This window comes from Heptranchias perlo, chromosome 21 (genome assembly GCF_035084215.1).
Source record: "Heptranchias perlo isolate sHepPer1 chromosome 21, sHepPer1.hap1, whole genome shotgun sequence".
NCBI lineage: Eukaryota > Metazoa > Chordata > Chondrichthyes > Hexanchiformes > Hexanchidae > Heptranchias > Heptranchias perlo.
Window position 1 is genome coordinate 25,341,307 of NC_090345.1, and position 19,892 is coordinate 25,361,198.

The 19,892-nt window shown below is 41.5% G+C and overlaps 1 protein-coding gene across 3 annotated transcripts; it reads right to left on the minus strand.

Moving 5' to 3' along the window:
* Positions 1-2,598: 2,598 nt before the first annotated feature.
* On the minus strand, positions 2,599-19,839 carry eef1akmt2 (EEF1A lysine methyltransferase 2). 3 transcript variants are annotated; one of them, XM_068002732.1, is made up of 6 exons: positions 19,433-19,839; positions 14,616-14,681; positions 13,052-13,206; positions 8,682-8,789; positions 3,774-3,990; positions 2,599-2,978 (listed from the first exon to the last, which is right to left on the minus strand). In XM_068002732.1, exons 2-6 carry the CDS (start codon positions 14,665-14,667, stop codon positions 2,881-2,883), a joined length of 630 nt encoding a protein of 209 aa, XP_067858833.1. In that variant the 5' UTR covers positions 14,668-14,681; positions 19,433-19,839; the 3' UTR covers positions 2,599-2,880. The 3 variants fall into 3 exon arrangements, with proteins under 3 accessions (XP_067858833.1, XP_067858830.1, XP_067858832.1); XM_068002729.1 differs by lacking the exon at positions 19,433-19,839 and adding an exon at positions 18,227-18,361 and having other exon boundaries at positions 13,052-13,166; XM_068002731.1 differs by lacking the exon at positions 19,433-19,839 and adding an exon at positions 18,227-18,317.
* Between the last annotated feature and the right edge of the window lie 53 nt (positions 19,840-19,892).

Consider the following 19,892-nt stretch of genomic DNA (forward strand, 5'->3'; position numbering starts at 1 on the left):
CTGCCCTCCCCCCTATCACAGACCTTCCCCTTTGTTCTTTCCACCCCTCCCCTTCCTCCCCCACCTTAGCCTGGCTCTGTATTTGCTTAATAACTGTGAAATCTTTAACTTCTACCAGTTCTGACGAAAGGTCATCGACCTGAAACGTTGACTCTGTTTCTTTCTGCACAAATGTTACCTGATTTGTTGAGTATTTGCAGCATTTTCTGTTTTTACTTCAAAAATACTTCATTGGCTGTAAAGTGCTTTGGGACATCCTAATGTCATGAAAAGCACTATAAAAATACAACTCTTTCTTTTCACTGTGCTACTATGCTACATCATGGTCAAATTCAACACAAAACTGCTACTTTTCATCCACCTTTCCATTCTATAGTTACTACTTCCAGCAGTAGTAATAACTACTTCCTAGTTGCCAATTCAACATTTTAGGTGTTCACCCAGCTTTTTTTAAAATGAGTCTTATTTACCAAAGTCATTGACTATCACACTCAGTCCATCCTTCGCAAGGCACACTGACTTGTTAATGCCTACATATTAAATTTTAAATATGCAAACTCATATAAATATTAACACAATGGGGGAAAAATTGGTTAGGGATCCATTCTGGGCGATGTAGCGACATCCCCTGCCCAATGGACCCTGGGCAGGCAAGACGCAAGTTTGGTCCCAAGGGAGCACTTACCTGCAATTAGCGTTCCTTTCCAGGCCTCGCACGTGGAATGAATGCAATTTGCACTTTCCACCACCAGAGGGAGCTCCATCTCTTAAAGGGAAACTGTTTCTTAGGAATCTCTTAAAGGTAGCTTGTACCAGCTATTTGCTGAAAATAACAGTCCACTGTCTGCATGGAGTCTGAACAGAGATCAGACATCGCACACGTAAAACACAGATGCAGATCCCTATGTTTATACACACTGATGAGTTATGTTAAAACATTGAATAAAGGTTGCACACTACTAAATCCCACATCCTCCAATCTGCACGCCAGACCTCACCAATCTGACAATCTGAGTTGGTATCAGGCCTGCGAGAGCGCATGCACCAAGGTTCTCTGCTGATGCACTAGAGACCTTGGGTGCAAGAGGTGGTCAGAAGGAGGAACATCCTATATCCGCAGTTGGGGGGGTTGGGGGGGGCAAGAGGCCCTCCAGACATATACTCAAAAGACAGTGGGAGGCAGCGAGGGACAAAGTCAATGCCAGGCACACAGCATCATGAACATGGATGCAGTGCAGGAAGAAGTTTAATGCTTTGACATGAGTGGTCAAGGTGAGTGAGGTCAACTGTCAAGTGGCATCTCCTACCAACTGCACCGTGCACTACATCCCACATATACCAATAAACTCTTCCCATCAGTACTAAACTCTTCCAATCAGATGCTTCCTCTCATCCTAACACATTACCACTGTTTCAAGCCGCCCACCCACAAGTCACAGGCCACACACACTGGCAGCTATTCAGCCATGACAGGCACATCACCCAGGCTCACGCCTCACTTTCTTGCAGGGGGAGGTGGCACATATCAAGAGGCAGCAAGTGGCAGTGGCATTTAGCCCCTCGAGCCTGTTCTACCATTCAGTGAGATCATGGTGGACCTGTGACCTAACTCCATATACCCGCCTTAGCCCCATATGCCTTAATACCCTTGGTTCACAGAAATCTATCAATCTCAGATTTAACATTCACAAGTGAGTTAGCATCAACTGCCATCTGTAGAAGATCATTCCAAACATCTCCCACCCTTTGCTAAGCCTTTCCTAACTTCACTCCTGCACGTCCTGGCTCTAAACATTAGGCTATGTCCCCGCGTCCTAGTATTGAAGTCTAGGAGACCTCCAAAAACAGTTACAAATGTCTCGGCAGCCAGAGACAATAATCCAGCAACTAACCTATAAATCCTGCATTGTCCCTTTAAAAACCGCCGGTGGGGGGTCCTCCACGCACTCTAAGACACGTTCAGATGGTCGGGGTTAAGACTGTGTGTTGAGTTGAGTGTTAAGTCCCAAAATGGTGTCTATCACTTTAAATCAGCGTTGCACACTGATTGAAGCCATTTTCTCCCTACTTTACATGATTCCAGTGTTTCTTATCTGCGCCTGTGCAAACTCCTATACCAAGATGGCATCTGGCGCACGTCACGCAGGAAACGTGCGTGCGCATCCAAGACGCCATCTTGGGTGTCGGAGAGGCCGTGTAGCGTCAAAACAAGGGGCGCTACACGGCCCAATTTAGCTCCCAATGTGTTGGCTAATGTCTTTTTTAAGTTTGAGACTGAATGCTCTTTACAGCTTTCAAATCACCCACAATTGTGCTGACACACAACACCTGCCAAAACAAGCTTCTATAGGTCTTTTGATACAGATCAAACAGGATTTAGAAGATGATACATAGCAAGGCAATTCTAAATTCACTGCATTCTTGGAATAAGTGAATGAACTGTAATCTTTTGTTTTAACATTTAAGTTCTTCCCAAGTACAGATAACATTAATGTGATGCCACAGATTCATGCATTTCCAGTTTTCAGCCACTGGAGGCCAATAGTGCACTTTGTGATTTCTGTGCAGTGTAATAGCCTTCAGTGGAGCAAGGACAGAAATAGTAAAGAGTTCTTTATTAAAAATATCACATATCCTTTTTGGGTTACATTTGTGCAAACATTTGTTACAACTTCAACCTTTGTTGAGTGATTCACCTCAGTATGAAAGTAATCATTTTCACAAATTGTAGGGCAGGATTCTGAAATCAAAATGTATAAATAAAAGAAAAATCGAATCTCAGGGGACCAGTTGCTAATGCTTTAAGTAATTCTGGTTGTAGGAGAACAGTAATTTGGAGCTGAACACTGGGAGATTGTTGTGACCTGCAGTTATCCAAACTTATTCTTTCCGTTTGAAAACTAGTGCTGTTACGCTATTTCCACTTTTTCCTCCAAACTGGAACGTAGATGTTGGAAGCTCCTGCAGCATCTCAAATCCTGTAATAAAACAAACAAAAAAAGCACATTTCTGTTATCGTGCAAAGCTAATATATTACAAATAATCGTTACCCCTTGAAAGTCAATGTGCACTTCAAAACATTCTTCTCCAATACACAATCATATCTATTCAAGGGGACCATAAATGTAGGAGATGGGGCCAGGAACGATGTGGCCATAGCTCTGTACAAATTGTTGGCATTTCACATTGTTAAAATGATCTTATTGTACAGGTGCCCTCCTGAATCCCCGCATTCATCTACTTTGGTGCAGCAGTCGTACCCTGATATCACCTTGCACCATTTCTTTACAGCACTTGTGCTGACGGCATCAATCTATTTACTGCACTGAAAAAATCCAAGGGAAGCAACTTAAACCTCCTACCATTCACTAATCCCCTTTAGTGGCTACCTGAGAAAGGGCATTGACAAGGGCCTGGAAGACCATAGTTGGTCCTCTTAGGGAATGGTTTGTGGCACAGGAGGGAACCAAACTGAGGGAAGGAAAAGATAAAAGGAGAATTGGAAAGCAAAGATTTCTTTCAGTGTCAGGTATTTACACACTTTTGCTCCAGTGTCTTAGTTAGAAGAACTGTGCTTGAACAAGAGTAATCCACCTGTAAACAGCTTCACCAGCTTCATGGAAATGGTGCACAGCAAAAGATAAAAATGCCAGAATGGTAAAAATGGTCTTGAAGCTATAGTTCTTTACTTGGCAAATTTCTAGTCTCAGGCTTAAAGACAATAAAGCTGGTAATTTAAAACACGAATGAAATAAATGAAAGAAATCATTTACCTTCACTGAAGTGATTGACGAGTTCCTCTTTGGTCCAGTTACAGGATGTTATAAGGAACAGGCCTCCATCCTTCAAAACACTATTCAAGGATTGCCGATAAAAACTCTGTTTTTCAGCTGGGTGGTCAGGACTAAGACTAATGGCATCAAAAGTTCCCTTGTCTATGCAAATCTCATACTGAGAAAGATTAGGCAATGGATGCAAAAAGTCTGCCACCTAAAAATGAGGCAAAGCTATGTTAAGAATAGAATTTCAGTTGCTCTAACTGCTCCAGTTTGTTATCACAGACCAAAGTGGCCGGAGGGGAAAAATTATTTCTCTCTTTCATGTGTTATCGCAGCCACATTCTCCAGAAACAACCATGAATAATCACTTAGCTACAAACTGTGATTATTACTATTATCCATAAATTCATCTTAATTGATTGGCCATCTTGGCAAAACAGTACTAAATGACATGGACCATTAAGTTTGGGTCCTGTGACTATCTGGCATATTTTTGCCTCAAATGTAATCCCCTCTTAAAAGCAGAACGATTTACTATGATGGTTAAAAGGTGTAATTTAATTATGGGCTAAAGTTAAAACTTTTTTACCTACTGGTGGCAAAAATTGATTGAGTTACAAAACGTACACATGGCAACAATTTATCATTGCTACATTCACATGATCTGTGAATATACAATTTTCAGTGCTTTAGATTTCCCTATCATTTGCTGCACTTAGTCACGAGGAGGTGCTGATACAGGAATAACACCAGTGCATTTAAAACAATTGTTTGGTGCCAGTGCTTCAACAGCATGCCTGAAGTGCTCAAAATTCTAGCACAGATGAAAGAGAGTTTTAAACATGCACAAAGTACAAACCACTGGGAACCTTTAACCTGCACCGGGGCTTGCAAAGATAAAAATAAACTTGGCATCAGAATACAGCTCCTTCATTTTCTATATTACCAGCCATTAACTTGTGAGCAATTACTCTATATAATTTATGAGCCAATTACACCCAAAGACTTATTTCAATTGCATTAACTATACTTTACATTCCTGCTAACCAGATGTTGACTAATCTTCCTATACAGGAATGTACAAGTTGACTCCCAGTCCCTTTGAATACTTGAGCGCACAAAGTCCAAATTCCTTTTCCATACTGCTAACACTTTCGCAGACCTCCCCCCAGACCCAAAACATAAGGAACAATTGACATTGTGCCCAAAATTGAGGCTGTCTGCATTGCATTTCTCTGGCCATCCTGAGCCTCTCACTACCCAAAATTCCCAGTTCTCCCCATCTGCTCTCTTCCTAACCATGCTCGTTCTTTGCCGTTTCTCCCCATTACCCATAGCTCACTTATCTTATCCACGAAACCCATCAACCTGCTCATTCGACCCCCTTCCACCCCAGCTCCTGATCAACCAACTTCACCTATGTTTGCTGACGTCATTAACTTGTCTCTCTTTTCCGGCACGGTCCTCAAAATTGCTGTTATCCCTCGAGAAACTCTTCTTGTCAGGTATGGTAGTCTAGTGGTGATGGTACTGGACTTATAATCCAGAAATCGTGAGTTCAAATCCCGCCATGTGAAACGAAACTCAATAAATCTAGTCACTTGTGGGCTAGCACCAGAAAATGACCATTAAATTTGCCAGATTGTCATAAAGATACAATTGATTCAGTAATGCCATTCGGGGAAGGGAATCTACTCCCTCTACTTGGTCGGACCGACAAATGACTCTGATCCCACACTATGCGGTTGACTCTTAATGGCAATTAATGCTGCCTTGCTAGTGTTGCCCACTAGCCCAAGAACAAAGAAAGAAAAAAAAAGCATCCTAAATGCATAGAATCATAGAATGGTTACAGCACAGAAGGAGGCCATTCGGCCCATCGAGCCCATGCCAGCTCTTTGTAAGAGCAATCCAGTTAGTCCCATTCCCCCGTAGCCCTGCAATTTTTTTCTCTTCAAGTATTTATCCAATTCCTTTTTGAAAGCCACGATTGAATCTGCTTCCACCACCCTTTCAGGCAGTGCATTCCAGATCATAACTTCTCGCTGCGTAAAAAAGTTTTTTCTCAGGTCTCTTTTGCCAATCACCTTAAATCCTTTGGCTCTTGACCCTTCCACCAATGGTAACAGTTTCTCTTTATTTACTTTATCTAAACCCTTCATGGTTTTGAACACTTCTATCAAATCTCCTCTTAATCTTCTCTACTCGTAGGAGAACAACCCCAGTTTCTCCATGTAACTGAAGTCCCTCATTCCTGGAACCATTCTAGTAAATCTTTTCTGCACCCTCTCTAAGGCCTTCACATTCTTTCTAAAATGTGGTGCCAACTGTGGCCGAACCAGTGTTTTATAAAGGTTCATCAGAACTTCCTTATCACCAGCAATTACAGGTCGGTGGTGGGGAAACTTTTATAGACAATAATCCAAGACAAAATTCCTTCACTTTCTTCAACTACTGGCAAATCTTAAATTTTTCCTTTTTCTCCAAAGTCTTGGAATGTCTTTCAACTATGTTCCTACATCTGTCACCATTCCTTATTCAAATCAATACAATCCAGCTTCTGATCCACCCACAGTACTGAGACCATACTGATCAAAGTCACAAATAATATCCTGTGCGCTTGTGACTCTGGCTGCTCTCTCTCCTCATCTTCCTCAACCACTCTGTTACCTTCAACACCACTGGCCACTTCATCTTGCTCCAATATCTTCTCTGCTATCCAGCTTTGGGATACTGCTCTCTTCTGGATCCACTATTACCTAATTCAATGCAGGTACTACATTGCTGCCATCATCTTCCCCTCTGCTTGCACAACCACCTCTGGTGCAACCTGCTCTTCACTATCTACAAGCGACCCATCAGCGACATTCTCCAGGAGCAGGGATCAGCTTCCACATATATGCTCAGGACAACCAGTTCTATCTTGCGGTCTCCTATCAATTCAAAGGTTGTTGTTACGATATCGAATTGTCTGTCTGATAGCAAGATATTTGAATGAGCCAAAACTTCCTCCAGCTGAATGTTGGCAAGACAAAGCCACCTCCTTCAGCTACCAATAGCACCTCTATGCCTTTGGCCTTCCATCAACCTTTGCAGTTACCATCTCAAGCTAAGTTAGCAAGTACAGAACCCTGGTGCCCTGTTTAATGCCAAGTTCAGCTTCCTCCCCCACATCTTCTCTAAATGCAAAACCACTTTATTCCATATCTATAATATTGTCCGCCTCTAGTCCATGTCTCCGTCACTTCAAAGCTAGACTTCTCCAATATCCTACTATCTGGCCTGTCAGCATTAACTTACCATAAGCTTCAACTTATGAAAAACAGTGCAGCCCATGTTCGCACGCACACCAAGTCGCACACTCCCATCATCCCATCTTGAGCTAGCTCCACTGGCTCCCTGTGCACCACTGTGTTGAAATCAAAATTCTCATTCTTGTTGTCAAGTCACTCCATAGCTTTGGCCCGCCCTACCCTACTGATGTCCCCCTGCTTTAAGTCCCTGCACAAACTCTAACATTGGACTTCTCCTCAAACTCCATTCCCTCTACCTTACCACCTCCCTTCCTGCTTTCAAAAAGTTCCTCATCAACTGGACCTTTGGTTCACTATGCTAGTCTTTCCATTTCTCCCCTGTTTTCCTATGCTCGGTGTCTAGCAAATCCCTTTCCTCCTTATCAGCAATGTTTTCCTGCATGTGAGGAATGCTATTTAAATGAAAGTTGTTGTTGATTACTTTTTTAGTGAAAAAAATATTCAGAATTGAGATTAGGATAAACTGGGAATGGCTCTAACAGCAGACTATGTGACCCCCATTCAGGAGGTCCCAAGCTATATTTCAGTCTCAGTTGTCACTCAAATTTAATTCCCCTCAATTGTCATGTTTCATGTGCTCTCAACTGAGCCACTAGAATACTAAATAGTAGTGGAATATTCCATTACAGGGGTTGAAAGAGGGGAGATGACAAGATAACATGACCAGATCTGCTCAGCATCCAGTCATTGGACCCTACAACATTAATAGCAACCATTGAGAACTTCATCCCATGTACATCATCTCATTCCCACAGCTGAAGGAAGTGTGGTGGCAACAGGTGAGTCAGGCAGGGGAAAAAGTTGGTTACAAAACAAAAGAATGAAAGGAGACCGCGTAAACCATTTCCCAGGAATTTTAATTAAAACAATCCTTCAGGACTTAAAAACTAGAAAGTCTAAGGCATTAAAAAAAATAGCAGACAACGCAGCCATTAATGGCAGTATGCAAATGAATCATACAGACCAGAAAGCCCCAGGTCACACAAAGAATGAGCACTTTGACAAGTGGGGTGCTGATGTCATTGGAACCATAAGCACAGCAGGAGCCAATGCCTTCCATGGATGGGGGGAAATTGAAGATCACCTTCAATTCACAGTTTGTGACAAGACAGAATTTCACAAGGGAAGTTAGAAAAGTTCTTGGTAGTCTTGTAGCACAGCGCATCCATGTATCAACAAGCTACACTAGGGGCAATAGGATGCAGGTTCGCATTAGTGTTTCCACACATGGCAGGTTCCTAATCTCATCCAAGCCATCTGGAAAAGTGCCGAGTGCAGCTGATATGTTTCTCCTCAGAGGAGAAAATAATACGGGGAGACAATCCAGACCATATCGTCCTCCCTCCCAGCAGTCAGTCAGAGAATGATATTCGCAGAGACCTGGAGAAGGTTGCTTGCCTACTTCTATGATTATGAATGCCGTACAGTTCTTCTGGGGGCCAGGGAAGAAAAATAATTTAAAAATTTGAGGGAGGGGAGAAAAAGAAAGATAAATTTGTGGGAGAAAAAGCTGACAATAGTTTGACTTATCCACTATTATGTTTTAAGTAAAATGAGGTTTGAAGAAAATACTTGGTGAAATCCTTACCTGTAATTTCACAGACAGCACTTCTTCCTTTTCAGCAATGGCTTTAGCAAGTTCCACAGCAGTAGATGAATTATCGATTCCAGTCAGGTTAGTAAATCCAGCTTTTGCCTTAAATAAATAAAAAGTACCAATATTCTGTTCAGAATATATTTAGAACATAAAATGGTTCTGCTTTTGGCTACCATCAATTATTAATATACCTGCTGTTAGGAATAAAAATGCCGTCAGATTTTCAGTCTTGAGAATTTTCACATAGGTATTCCTCATATTCTCGTTTTTGAAAATTATGAAAATCTCAGGTAACATACTGCAAGTCTTTCATTGCTGCGAAGTGGTTTCTACTTTGCAGTGATGCTAAATTTGCATTTGCAGCTTCCATTAGGAAGTTTTACCAATTTGACTCCAATGGGAACATAGAAATAGGAGCAGGAGTCGGCCATACGGCCCCTCGAGCCTGCTCCATCATGCAATAAGATCATGGTTGATCTTTGACCTCAACTCCATTTTCCCACCTGATCCCCATAACCCTTGATTCCCTTAGAGTCCAAAAATCTATCGATTTCAGTCTTGAATATACTCAACGACTGAGCATCTACAGCCCTCTGGCATAGAGATTTCCAAAGATTCACAACCCATTGAGTGAAGAAATGCCTCCTCATCTCAGTCCTAAACGGCTGACCCCTTATCCTGAGACTATGTCCCCTAGTTCTATACTCTCCAGCCAGGGGAAACATCCTCTCAGCATCTACTCTGTCAAGCCGCTCAGAATTTTATATGTTTCAATGAGATCACCACTCATTCTTCTAAAGGCCAGAGATTATAGGCCCATTCTATTCAATCTCTCCTCACAGGACAACCTTTTCATCCCAGGAATCAATCTAGTGAACCTTCGTTGCACCCCCTCTAAGGCAAGTATATCCCTCCTTAGGTAAGGAGACCAAAGCTGCACAAAGTACTCCAAGTGTGGTCTCACCAAAGCTGTATACAATTGCAGCAAGACTTCCTTACTCTTGTACTCTAATCCCCTTGCAATAAAGGCCAACACACCATTTGCCTTCCTTATTGCTTGCTGTACCTGCCTGGCTTTCATGTACAAGGACACCCAAATCCCTCTGAACACCAACATTTAATAATTTCTCACAATTTAAAAAATATTCAATTTTTCCTACCAAAATGAATAATCTCACATTTCCCCACATTATTCTCCATCTGCCACCTTCTTGTCCACTCACTTCACCTGTGGCTATCCCGTTGCAGATTCTTTGCCTCCGCACAGCTTACTTTCCCACCTTGCCTTGTATCATCAGCAAACTTGGATACATTACACTCCATCTCTTCATGTAAGTCATTAATATAGATTGTAAATAGCTGAGGGCCAAGCAACGACACCTGCGGCACCCAACTAGTAACAGCCTGCTATCCCGAAAATGATCCATTTATTCCTTCTCTCTGTTTTCTGTCCGTTAACCAATCCTCAATCCATGCTTATATATTACCCCCAATCCCATGAGCCCTAATTTTGTGTAACAACCTCTTATGTGGCACCTTATCGAATGCCTTTTGAAAATCCAATTATATTACATCCACTGGTTCCCCCTTATCTACCCTGCTAGTTACACTCTCAAAAAGCTCCAAGAGATTTGTCAAACACAATTTCCCTTTCATAAAACTGCGTCGACTCTGCCTAATCATATTATGATTTTCTAAGTGTCCCGTTACCACATCCTTAATAATAGATTCCAGCATTTTCCCGACTAATGATGTCAGGCGAACTGGCCTGTAGTTCCCCGTTTTCTCTCTCCCACCTTTCTTGAATAGCAGGGTTACATTTGCTACTTTCCAATCCACGGGAACCGTTCTAGAATCTAGGGAATCCTGGAAGGTCAAAACCAATGCATCCACTATCTCTGCCGCCACCTCTTTTAAAACCCTAGGATGTAGGCCATCAGGTCCAGGGGATTTGTTGGCTTTTAGTCTCACTAATTTTTCTAATACTTTTTCTTTACTAATCTTAATTACTTTAAGTTCCTCCCTCTCATTAGACCCTTGGTTCCCCACCATGTATGTTTTTGTGCCTTCTACTGTGAAGACAGATATAAAATATTTGTTTAACATCTCTGCCATTTCCTTATTCCCCGTTATAATTTCTCCTGTCTCTGCCTCTTTCGCTAATCTCTTTCTTTTTATATACTTGTAGAAGCTCTTACAATCTGTTTTTATATTTCTTGCTAGTTTACTCTCATTCAATTTTCTCCCTCTCTCAATTTTTTGGTTATCCTTTACTGATTTCTAAAACTCTCCCAATCCTCAGGCTTACTACTCTTTTTGGCATCATTGTAAGTTCTCTAGTTAGCCACATTGGATCACTTTTCCTGTGGAGTTTTTATTTCTCAAGGGTATGTATATTCGCTGGGAATTATGAATTATTTCTTTAAATGTTCCCCATTGCTTAACTACCATCATATCTTTTAATCTAATTTCCTAATCTACTTTAGCCAACTCACCCCCTCATACCTATGGAATTGGCCTTGTTTAAATTTTAGACCCTAGTTTCGAACTTAACTATAACGCTCTCAAAATCAATATGAAATTCTATATTATGATCACTCTTCTCCAGAGGATCCTTTATTATAGGATTACTAATTAATCCTGTCTCATTACACAATACTAGATCTAAAATAGCCTGTTCCCTAGTTGATTCCTTGCCATATTATTATAGAAAACTGTCTCGGATGCATTCCATGAACTTGTCCTCCAAACTACTTTTGCCAATTTGGTTTACCGAGTCTATATGAAGATTAAAGTCTCCCATGATTATTGCATTACCCTTGTTACATGCTCCTCTAATTTCCTGATTTATACTCTGTCTAACACTATAACTACTGTTATACTGTCTTTTCTGCCCCTTGTTATTTCTTAGTGCCACCAATACTGAATCTACATCCTGATTTTCTGAGCTAAGATCCTTTCTCACTACTGTCTTTATTTCATCCTCACCCCCACCCCCCCTTCTTTTCCATTTTGCCTTATCTTTTCTAAAAAAGTCAAGTATCCTGGAATATTTAGTTCCCAACCTTGGTCACCCTGTAACCACGCCTCAGTAATGACTACTAGATCAAACCCATTTATCTCTATTTGTGCCACTAATTCATCTATCTTGTTACAAATGCTTCGTGCATTCAGATATAGAGCATTTAATTTTAACTTTTTACTATTTTTCCCTGATGTGACCTTAGTCACTAATACCCTATTACCTTTGTTAAACTCTCTGATCCTTCTGACACACTCAGCTTGTTTTTACCCAATTCGCTACTCTGCTCTACAGCCTTTTCTTTTTAGGCTGATAAAATTACCCATTGCTGAACTCTCCCCCCCCCTTATTAGTTTAAAGCCCTATCTACCACCCGAGTTATTTAATTCAACGGGACGCTGGTCCCAGCCCGGTTTAAGCGGAGCCTGTCCTAGTGAAACAGCTCCTTCTGTCCCCAGTACTGGTGCCAGTGCCCCATGAATTGAAACCCCTGCTTCCCACACCATTCTTTCAGCCACCTGGGAAGCAGAGTTACATTTGACTTCACATTGAGTATAACTCCAGTGTACTGTCAAACCTTGTTTACAAAGTGCTTAGGTTTCCTTGGACCTTATGGGAACTTTCTAAACTTGCTTCGAAGTTTTAAATATACTGAGAGTCTGGATGCACCTATCTATGTTCTCAATCTATTGAAATTTTAAGAGCCAAGAATAAAGCACTGAAAATGCATGTGATCACGCACATGTAGAGCTGTGTCCTGGATCTGACAATCCCAATCGCAGCATAACCATGGACTACAAATGGATTTGGAGATTAGTATTCATAGTATAATTTTTTTTAGGAAACAGCTTACATTTCTATAGCATTCATTACATACAGAGATGTCTCAGAGGACTTTACAGGGAGGTGGATAATGAATGGCCCCCAAGCTGGGGAGGTGGGGAAAAAGAGGTTTAGGAGGGACAAAACCATGGTCAAAGAAGATGGTCTTAAGAACGTTTTTATAGCAAGGAGGAAAACAAGGCAGAGATGCTGAGGGAGGAGGTTCAAGAGGGTAGGGGCAAGGTGGCCAAAGAAGTGACCACTAACAGTGGAGCGGGGAACGAGAAGCACGCCAATGTTAGAGGATCTGAGGGCACACACAGAGAAATAGGGCTGGAAGGTTGTGAAAGGCTAGACCATGAAGGAAAATGAAAGTGAGGACAAGAAGGTCAAAGCTAGTAGAGCCTGAGAAAGAGAAGGGTAATGGGGATGCTGCTGTAGTGTGGGTAAAAGGTTAATTTAGGTTTCGATGAATCAGATTTTACTCAAATATTTTTAGATTACGGAATATACTTACTAATTCAACCAAAAAAACTCCATTTCCTGTCCCAATATCCAGCAGAGTAGCATCCTTTGAGATTTTTTGCATTTCCAACCATGTTATTATACGATCCATACTTTCTTCACCAAACCTAAACGACAACGGGGTTTGAGACTGTAGTTGACCAGGAACTATCTCCAAGAAATTAAATCAGTATTTATTGTCTTGGATTGATTCATGAATTAAATCTACCAAACAAGTGCGACCAAGTATGCAGAAAAACATGTATCTGTGGGACCTATAAAATAACGTTGGTGTGGCATGTAAAATTATAAATTCATTAAATGACAATTGTTGTTCTCCGGTTTTGCAGTCTGTTTTCAAAAAAATATATATTTGAACTTAAAAGGCACTATATGAGAATGTCAATTAAAAAAATAGTCTTCGCAAATTTATTTATAAATCTTCCTTTTTCTTCTCGCCCCTCCTCTCCTATCCTGCAACTGCTGGGATAAAGTTCCAAAGGGCACTAGCAGCCCTCTGAGCCATTGTCCCAAGTGCCCATTTTTCATTTATGAGCCTGGAGTGAGCATCAGCAGGCTATTCAATGGTGGAAGGAGTCACAACCAAGCCAGATCCTACCCTCACACAAACATTTTTTCCAGCTAAAGTCATTAAGTAGTAATTAAGAGCATGAAACCTGGCTAATTTTTCACCTCCACAGCTCAGAGATTCCGGGATCAAGTGTAGTGCCTATGCTGTCTGAGATCAGTTAACTCAGCACGAATTGTGAATCCTTCTGATCTGCTTAGTAACATATATTTACCCACTAAATTATAAGAGAAGCTTTTGTGAAGATTTATATATTAATTTAACAATATTTTTGAAATATTTATAAGATTAAAAAAGACACCATTAGATGTAACGAACCACTTAAAGTGAACACTAATCTACTAGACCGCGACTATGAAACTTAGTTATGGACTGGAAATTATAGAAGACGGACCAGTTCAATGGACCACTGAAAATATTTCATGCTGACAGCCTTTCATTGTATTCTGTTTATATGTGCAAGAAACTTAGTGAAGTTTTCTAACACATTTCCTTCAACAGTGCAACAGGGCAGCACAATTTTGGTCTCTATCATGTTGACTGAACAGTAATAATTGTTGCAGATAAAAGAATAATCAGTTGATCAGTTCTATGATAATGTAAAGCAACATTTTATCATTTTTTAAAAAAAATAATTCACAATCAGAGTTTAAAAGAACGTAAATCTCAAACATTTTCAAGTTAAAAAAGTATTTTTCAAATATTCTCAGCAATGGCTCTCAGAAACCTACACTAGTCACTGCTTTTGATGCTGGGACTCTGAACTGAGCATTCAAACTCATGTTTGAATACCCACCTTTGTAATCAGTACATATTACTGTTCCAGCCATGCTGTCGCAAAATTTTAAAGACTTTTTTTCATTTTGAAGGTTCCCTTAAATTAAATAGCCAGTAGAGGGAGTAGGTGGGGGAGAAAAAAATAAATATATGAAGATACCGCCACTGATCCTCATCAGAGGGTTAATATTCTTTCTGTTTTGTTTCTTACCAAATCTCACCAACATCTCCTGAATCATGAAAAGACTGTAGCTCCCTTTCATAAGCACGATCCCAACTACAAGAAGATACAGAAAAAAAACTTCAGATATTTAAAACTAAAACCAAACTTTTACTGCAACAGACTGGTGTGAGGCAGAAGAGCAGATCAAAACAAACTACTTAACAAGGGTGAATTTATTCCAAAATAAAATGCTATAATTTAGTATTCTCAAAACAACTATGCTATCGTACAGATAGTTTGGAAGCATCCATTCTGTTTCCAATAATGACTGTCTTTTCGGTATTATCCACATTGTTGCAATACAGGTGTGCATGTAAAGTAGATTGGAAAGTGACACTAATACTCAGTGATGTCATTTCATTGCGCAGACACTAAAATAGACATGGCAACATAACAAATATGTATTTTCCAAGAATGTTAAATTCCTCAAAAAGCTCACATACATAAATAAAAACACTTTGTATATAATTGTAATTTCAGCTGGATGAAGTTTGAAGATATCATGACACTTTGAGACAATCAACTATTAGGCAAAAGGAACTGAAATATTACAGCCACTTCAGAATAATACCATTTTAATAACAGCTTCAGTCCATCCTCCTGGGAGCACGTAATACAGGCATAGAATATATACCCATCTGTATCCATCCCTATCTGACCTAGGAGTTTATAACAACCGGAACACTATACTATGTATTATTCTGCTGCAAAGCTCTCTTTTACTTGGCCTGCCCTTTCAATCATAAAGGCAAATCCTTAGATAACATACTGTTGCTGAACAGCTGTTGCTGAGGGAAGTTTGCACATTGGAGGGTGCTTGTAAATTTCCATATCAGAAGAAACATGCATTAATTTCCTTTCTTTCTCTTTTTTTATTCCAAAATATTATATGGAGTGATGATCATTTTGTACTGTAATACTACAGAAATTAATTTGCAGAATTTGATAACTTTTAATCTATGAAACTGATGTTTGCAGCATTTTGTAACTTTTTTTTTGTTCACTGGATTCAAGCGATGCTAGCAAGACCACATTTACTGCCCATCATTAGTTACCCTGGAAAGATAGCGGTGGGCCGTCTCGTTGAACTGCTGCAGCCCAGGTGGTGATAATGCTCCTACAATGGTGTTAGATAGGGAATTCCAGTATATCATCAGTGATGATGAAGAAACAGCAATATATGTCCAAGCCAGGATAGTGTGTGCCATGAAGGGGAACTTGGAGGTAATAAATGTTCCCACAACATTCCTGCACTTGTCCTTGCTGGTAGAGGTCACTGGGGAGAGAGATACTGTCAAATTAATGTTGCTGCAGTACATCCTGTAGATTGTACATACTGCAGCCACAACATGCTGGTGATGGAGGAGCTACAAATGGAGCATAACACTGGAATTGTCAACAAACAGTCCCAGTCCTAACCTTACGATGGAGGGAAAGTCATTGATGAAGCAGCTGAAGATGGTTGGGCTGAGGACACTTCTTGGGGGAAATCCTGCGACTTTGATTGGCCTCTGACAATTACAACCATCTTCCTTTGTGTCAGGAATGACTGCAGATACTGGAGGGTTTTCCCCTTGACCCCCAGTGACTTCAGTTTTGCTAGGGCTCCTTGGTGCCATATGTGGTTGAATGCCGCCTTAAATGGTCGAGGGCAGCTACTCTCATCTCTCCTCTGGCATTCAGCTCTTGCATATACATCTGAAATAAGGCCTTGATGAGGTTTGGAACCAAGTGGTTCCCATGGAACCTGAACTGAGCATTGGTGAGCAGATTATTGGCGAGTAGATGTTGCTTGACGGCAATATTGATTACTTCTTCCATCATTTTACTAATGATTGGGAGGAGGCTGTTGGGTGCCAATTTTCCGGATTAAATTCATTTAATTTTTCTAGATAGGACATACCTGGGAAATTCTCCACATCATAGGGTAGATGCAGGTGTCAAAGCTGTACTGGAACAAGTTGGTTAGGTGAGCGGCTAGCACAGGTTTTTGCTTTGTCCAGTACATTCAGCTGCTTGTTAATTGGCTGAACACTGGTACCTACAATGGTGGGTACCTCGGGAGAGGCAGAGTAGGATTGCCCACTCAGCACTCTTGGCTGAAGACGCTTGCAAACACTTCAGCCTTGTCTCTTACATTATCATATGGGACTCCACAATGGTTGAGGATTGGAATATTCACGGAGCCTCCAGCTGTTAGTTGCCTGGTTGTTACCATCATTGACTGGATGCGGTTGGGCTACAGAGCTTTGCTCTGGTCTGTTGGTTCTAGGACCATTTAGCTCTGTCTATAGTCTTCTGCTTTTGGTGTTTTGCATGCAGCTAGCCCTATGTAGTAGCTTCACTCATTCTAATGTATGTCTGGTGCTGCTCCTGGCATGCCCTTCTACATCCCCCATTGAACCAGGGTTGGTCGCCCATATTGATGGTAATCAAGGAGTGAGGAAAGCTTCAGATCATGAGGCTACAGATTGTGGTGATATACAATTCTGCTGCTGATAATGGCCCACAGTGCCTCATGGAAGCCCAGTTTTGGGCTGCTAAACCTGTATTTAGTCTGTCCTACTTAGCATGGTGGTAGTGCCACACAACACAATTATGGTATCCTCACTGAAAAGACAAGACTTTGTCTTCACAAGGGCTGTGCATACGAATACTATAATGGACAGATATGTCTGTAACGGGTAGGCTGGTGAGACGAGGTCAAGTAGGTTACTTCCTCTTGTTGGTTCCCTCACCTGCTGACACAGGCCCAGTCTGGCAGCTATGTCCTTAAGGGCTTGGCCAGCTCGGTTCGCGGTGGTACTACCAAACCACTCTTGGTGATGGACATTGAATTCTGCTACCTAGAGAACATTCTGTTACTTTGCGTCCCTCAGAAATTCCAAGTGATGTTCTACATGGACGAATACTGATTCATCAGTTGGGGATGGGGCATTAGGCAGTGATAAGCAGGTTTCCTTGACCTGATGCCATGAGATTTCAAGAAATCTGGAGTCAATGGGCCATTCCAATCCAATAACATACCACTGTGCCCTCACCTCTAGTTGGTCTAGCCTGACAATAGGACAGGACATCGTCAGTGATGGTGATCAAAGAGCCTGGGATGCTGGCTGATAAATATTATTTTGAGTACAACAAAACAAGGCTGTTGCTTGACTAGTCTGTGGGACAGCTCTCCAGTAACCAGATTTCAGTGAGGAGCTACTCTACAGGATCGGCTGGGCTGAGATTGCCCAAGTCTTGTCCTGATACAATGCCTGAGCTATTGCCAATTGCTTTGTCCGATTTTTGCCTTATTCTTGAATCCGATAGTTGCGATTATTTACAACTGAGTGGCTTGGTCCGCCACTTCAGAGGGCAAGACAGTCAGTCAGGTAGTAGAGTAGGACTGGAGTCAGGTGGAACATTCTTTCACGATTTGCCACGAACTGTGCAGTCACTGACAGTCATGTTAGTGAACACAATTTCACTGAACTTCAACAAGTACCACGCTAAATGTAATCGTCTTTCATTGCACTGGATCAGTTGTAAAACCCAGCCGTAATTTCACAATTGAAATACAACTTAACAAAAAGCAAACTAACAGTAACACATACTACTCTTTAGTTCCTAACTCTGACGGTTGGAATTCGTCATTCGACGGGGACTGGCTCTGTGCGGCTGCTTTCTCCTGCCTTTCGCAGCCATGTGGATGCGCGGCATCTTCCATCGCTGTTGACCCAGGAAGTCGAGTTGATGCCGGCGAAGAATTGCCGTCAGTAAATAGTGGGTGTGACTAGACAGGCGGCCGCCATATTTATGACTGGCAGAATAAATGCTTTCGGCTCCCCTTCCCCATAAAACTTCAGAAGTTTGGGTTTCAGATCCTTAGTCAACTACCATCTAATTCAGAATTATTAAAAATGATAGATGTACTGTATTAACAGTTAAAATAAAGGAACATCTATTTTGCTAATCCTGTTTTTGATTAAACCATGAAGAGCCCTAAACACAAAGCAGGAAGGCGTCCACCAATTTTTTTTGTTGGGGGGGGGGGGCTAGTGAAGATTGCAGAAAGTTGTGGAGGTTGACTGTCTCTCCGGTTTGACCCTCTCTATGGAGATGGCCTAGCATCCTCTCTCTCATTTCTGCCTCCGTCTCTTGATGTGGAGATGCCGGTGATGGACTGGGGTTGACAATTGTAAACAATTTTACAACACCAAGTTATAGTCCAGCAATTTTATTTTAAATTCACAAGCTTTCGGAGGCTTCCCCCTTCGTCAGGTGAACGATGTGAAAGCTTGTGAATTTAAAATAAAATTGCTGGACTATAACTTGGTGTTGTAAAATTGTTTACAATCCGTCTCTTGAGTGATTGCACAAGTTCAGGAGCTCACTGCGTGGAAAATATGAATCTAGATCATGCCATTCCTTTGGGATAGTACACTGGAACGCCACAAGATAAGCAAAATGTACCCAAAGAAATTTCAAGTATTTCAAACACATAAAAGTTATGTTATCAGCAACTAAAATCCAAATAAAAAAGGCTAGTATGGGAGAGAAATTACCTCCACCAGACTGCCAAGGAAGTGCATTCAGGTTAACTAATCCCGGACATAAAACCCAAACGGTGCGTTAATATTCATAAAGATATTCCCATGAGGCCAAAATGTAAAAAAACATATCACACCAGTTGTCAGGGGGTTCATATCTGCCAAACAACCAAGTCTCAGTTGCAACCCATCGCTAGATCAGATTTGACCACCTACATCCCTCCCCATCAATTAAACAGGCGGACTAGGCTAAAATGTTCAAAAACACACCTGCTTTTCTTGTTGGAGGATCAGACACAACGACAGTGTGATAATTCTAGTCTGACATTGACCGTATGCCAAAAGAGAAAGGCCATCCAACGTTACACTTTGTTGCATAACCAACATTTGGCCCCATTCGCTTTGAATCCGGACTTTCGGCCCCATTGCTGGCGTCTGCAGATCCTCGGCTGGGAAGGAATGGGACACAAATGTCAGCAGCATCAGGAGAATGTCTAACAGACTGGGTGAGATCCAGAGCTGCAACACTTGGGGAACAGTTGAGGGATTTATGATCAGTCACAGGTTGGGCACCCCTCTGTAAGAGGGCAGAATGTCACTCCCTATAAGTGACCTTGGCTCTGGCAGATGTGGTCCAAAAAAAGCACCGCTGTAAGTGAAGACACAGCCCCTCAGTCTATATAAAGAGCCATGGGCGAGCGGGGCGGAAGTTTAGAAACTGAGGGGCGGA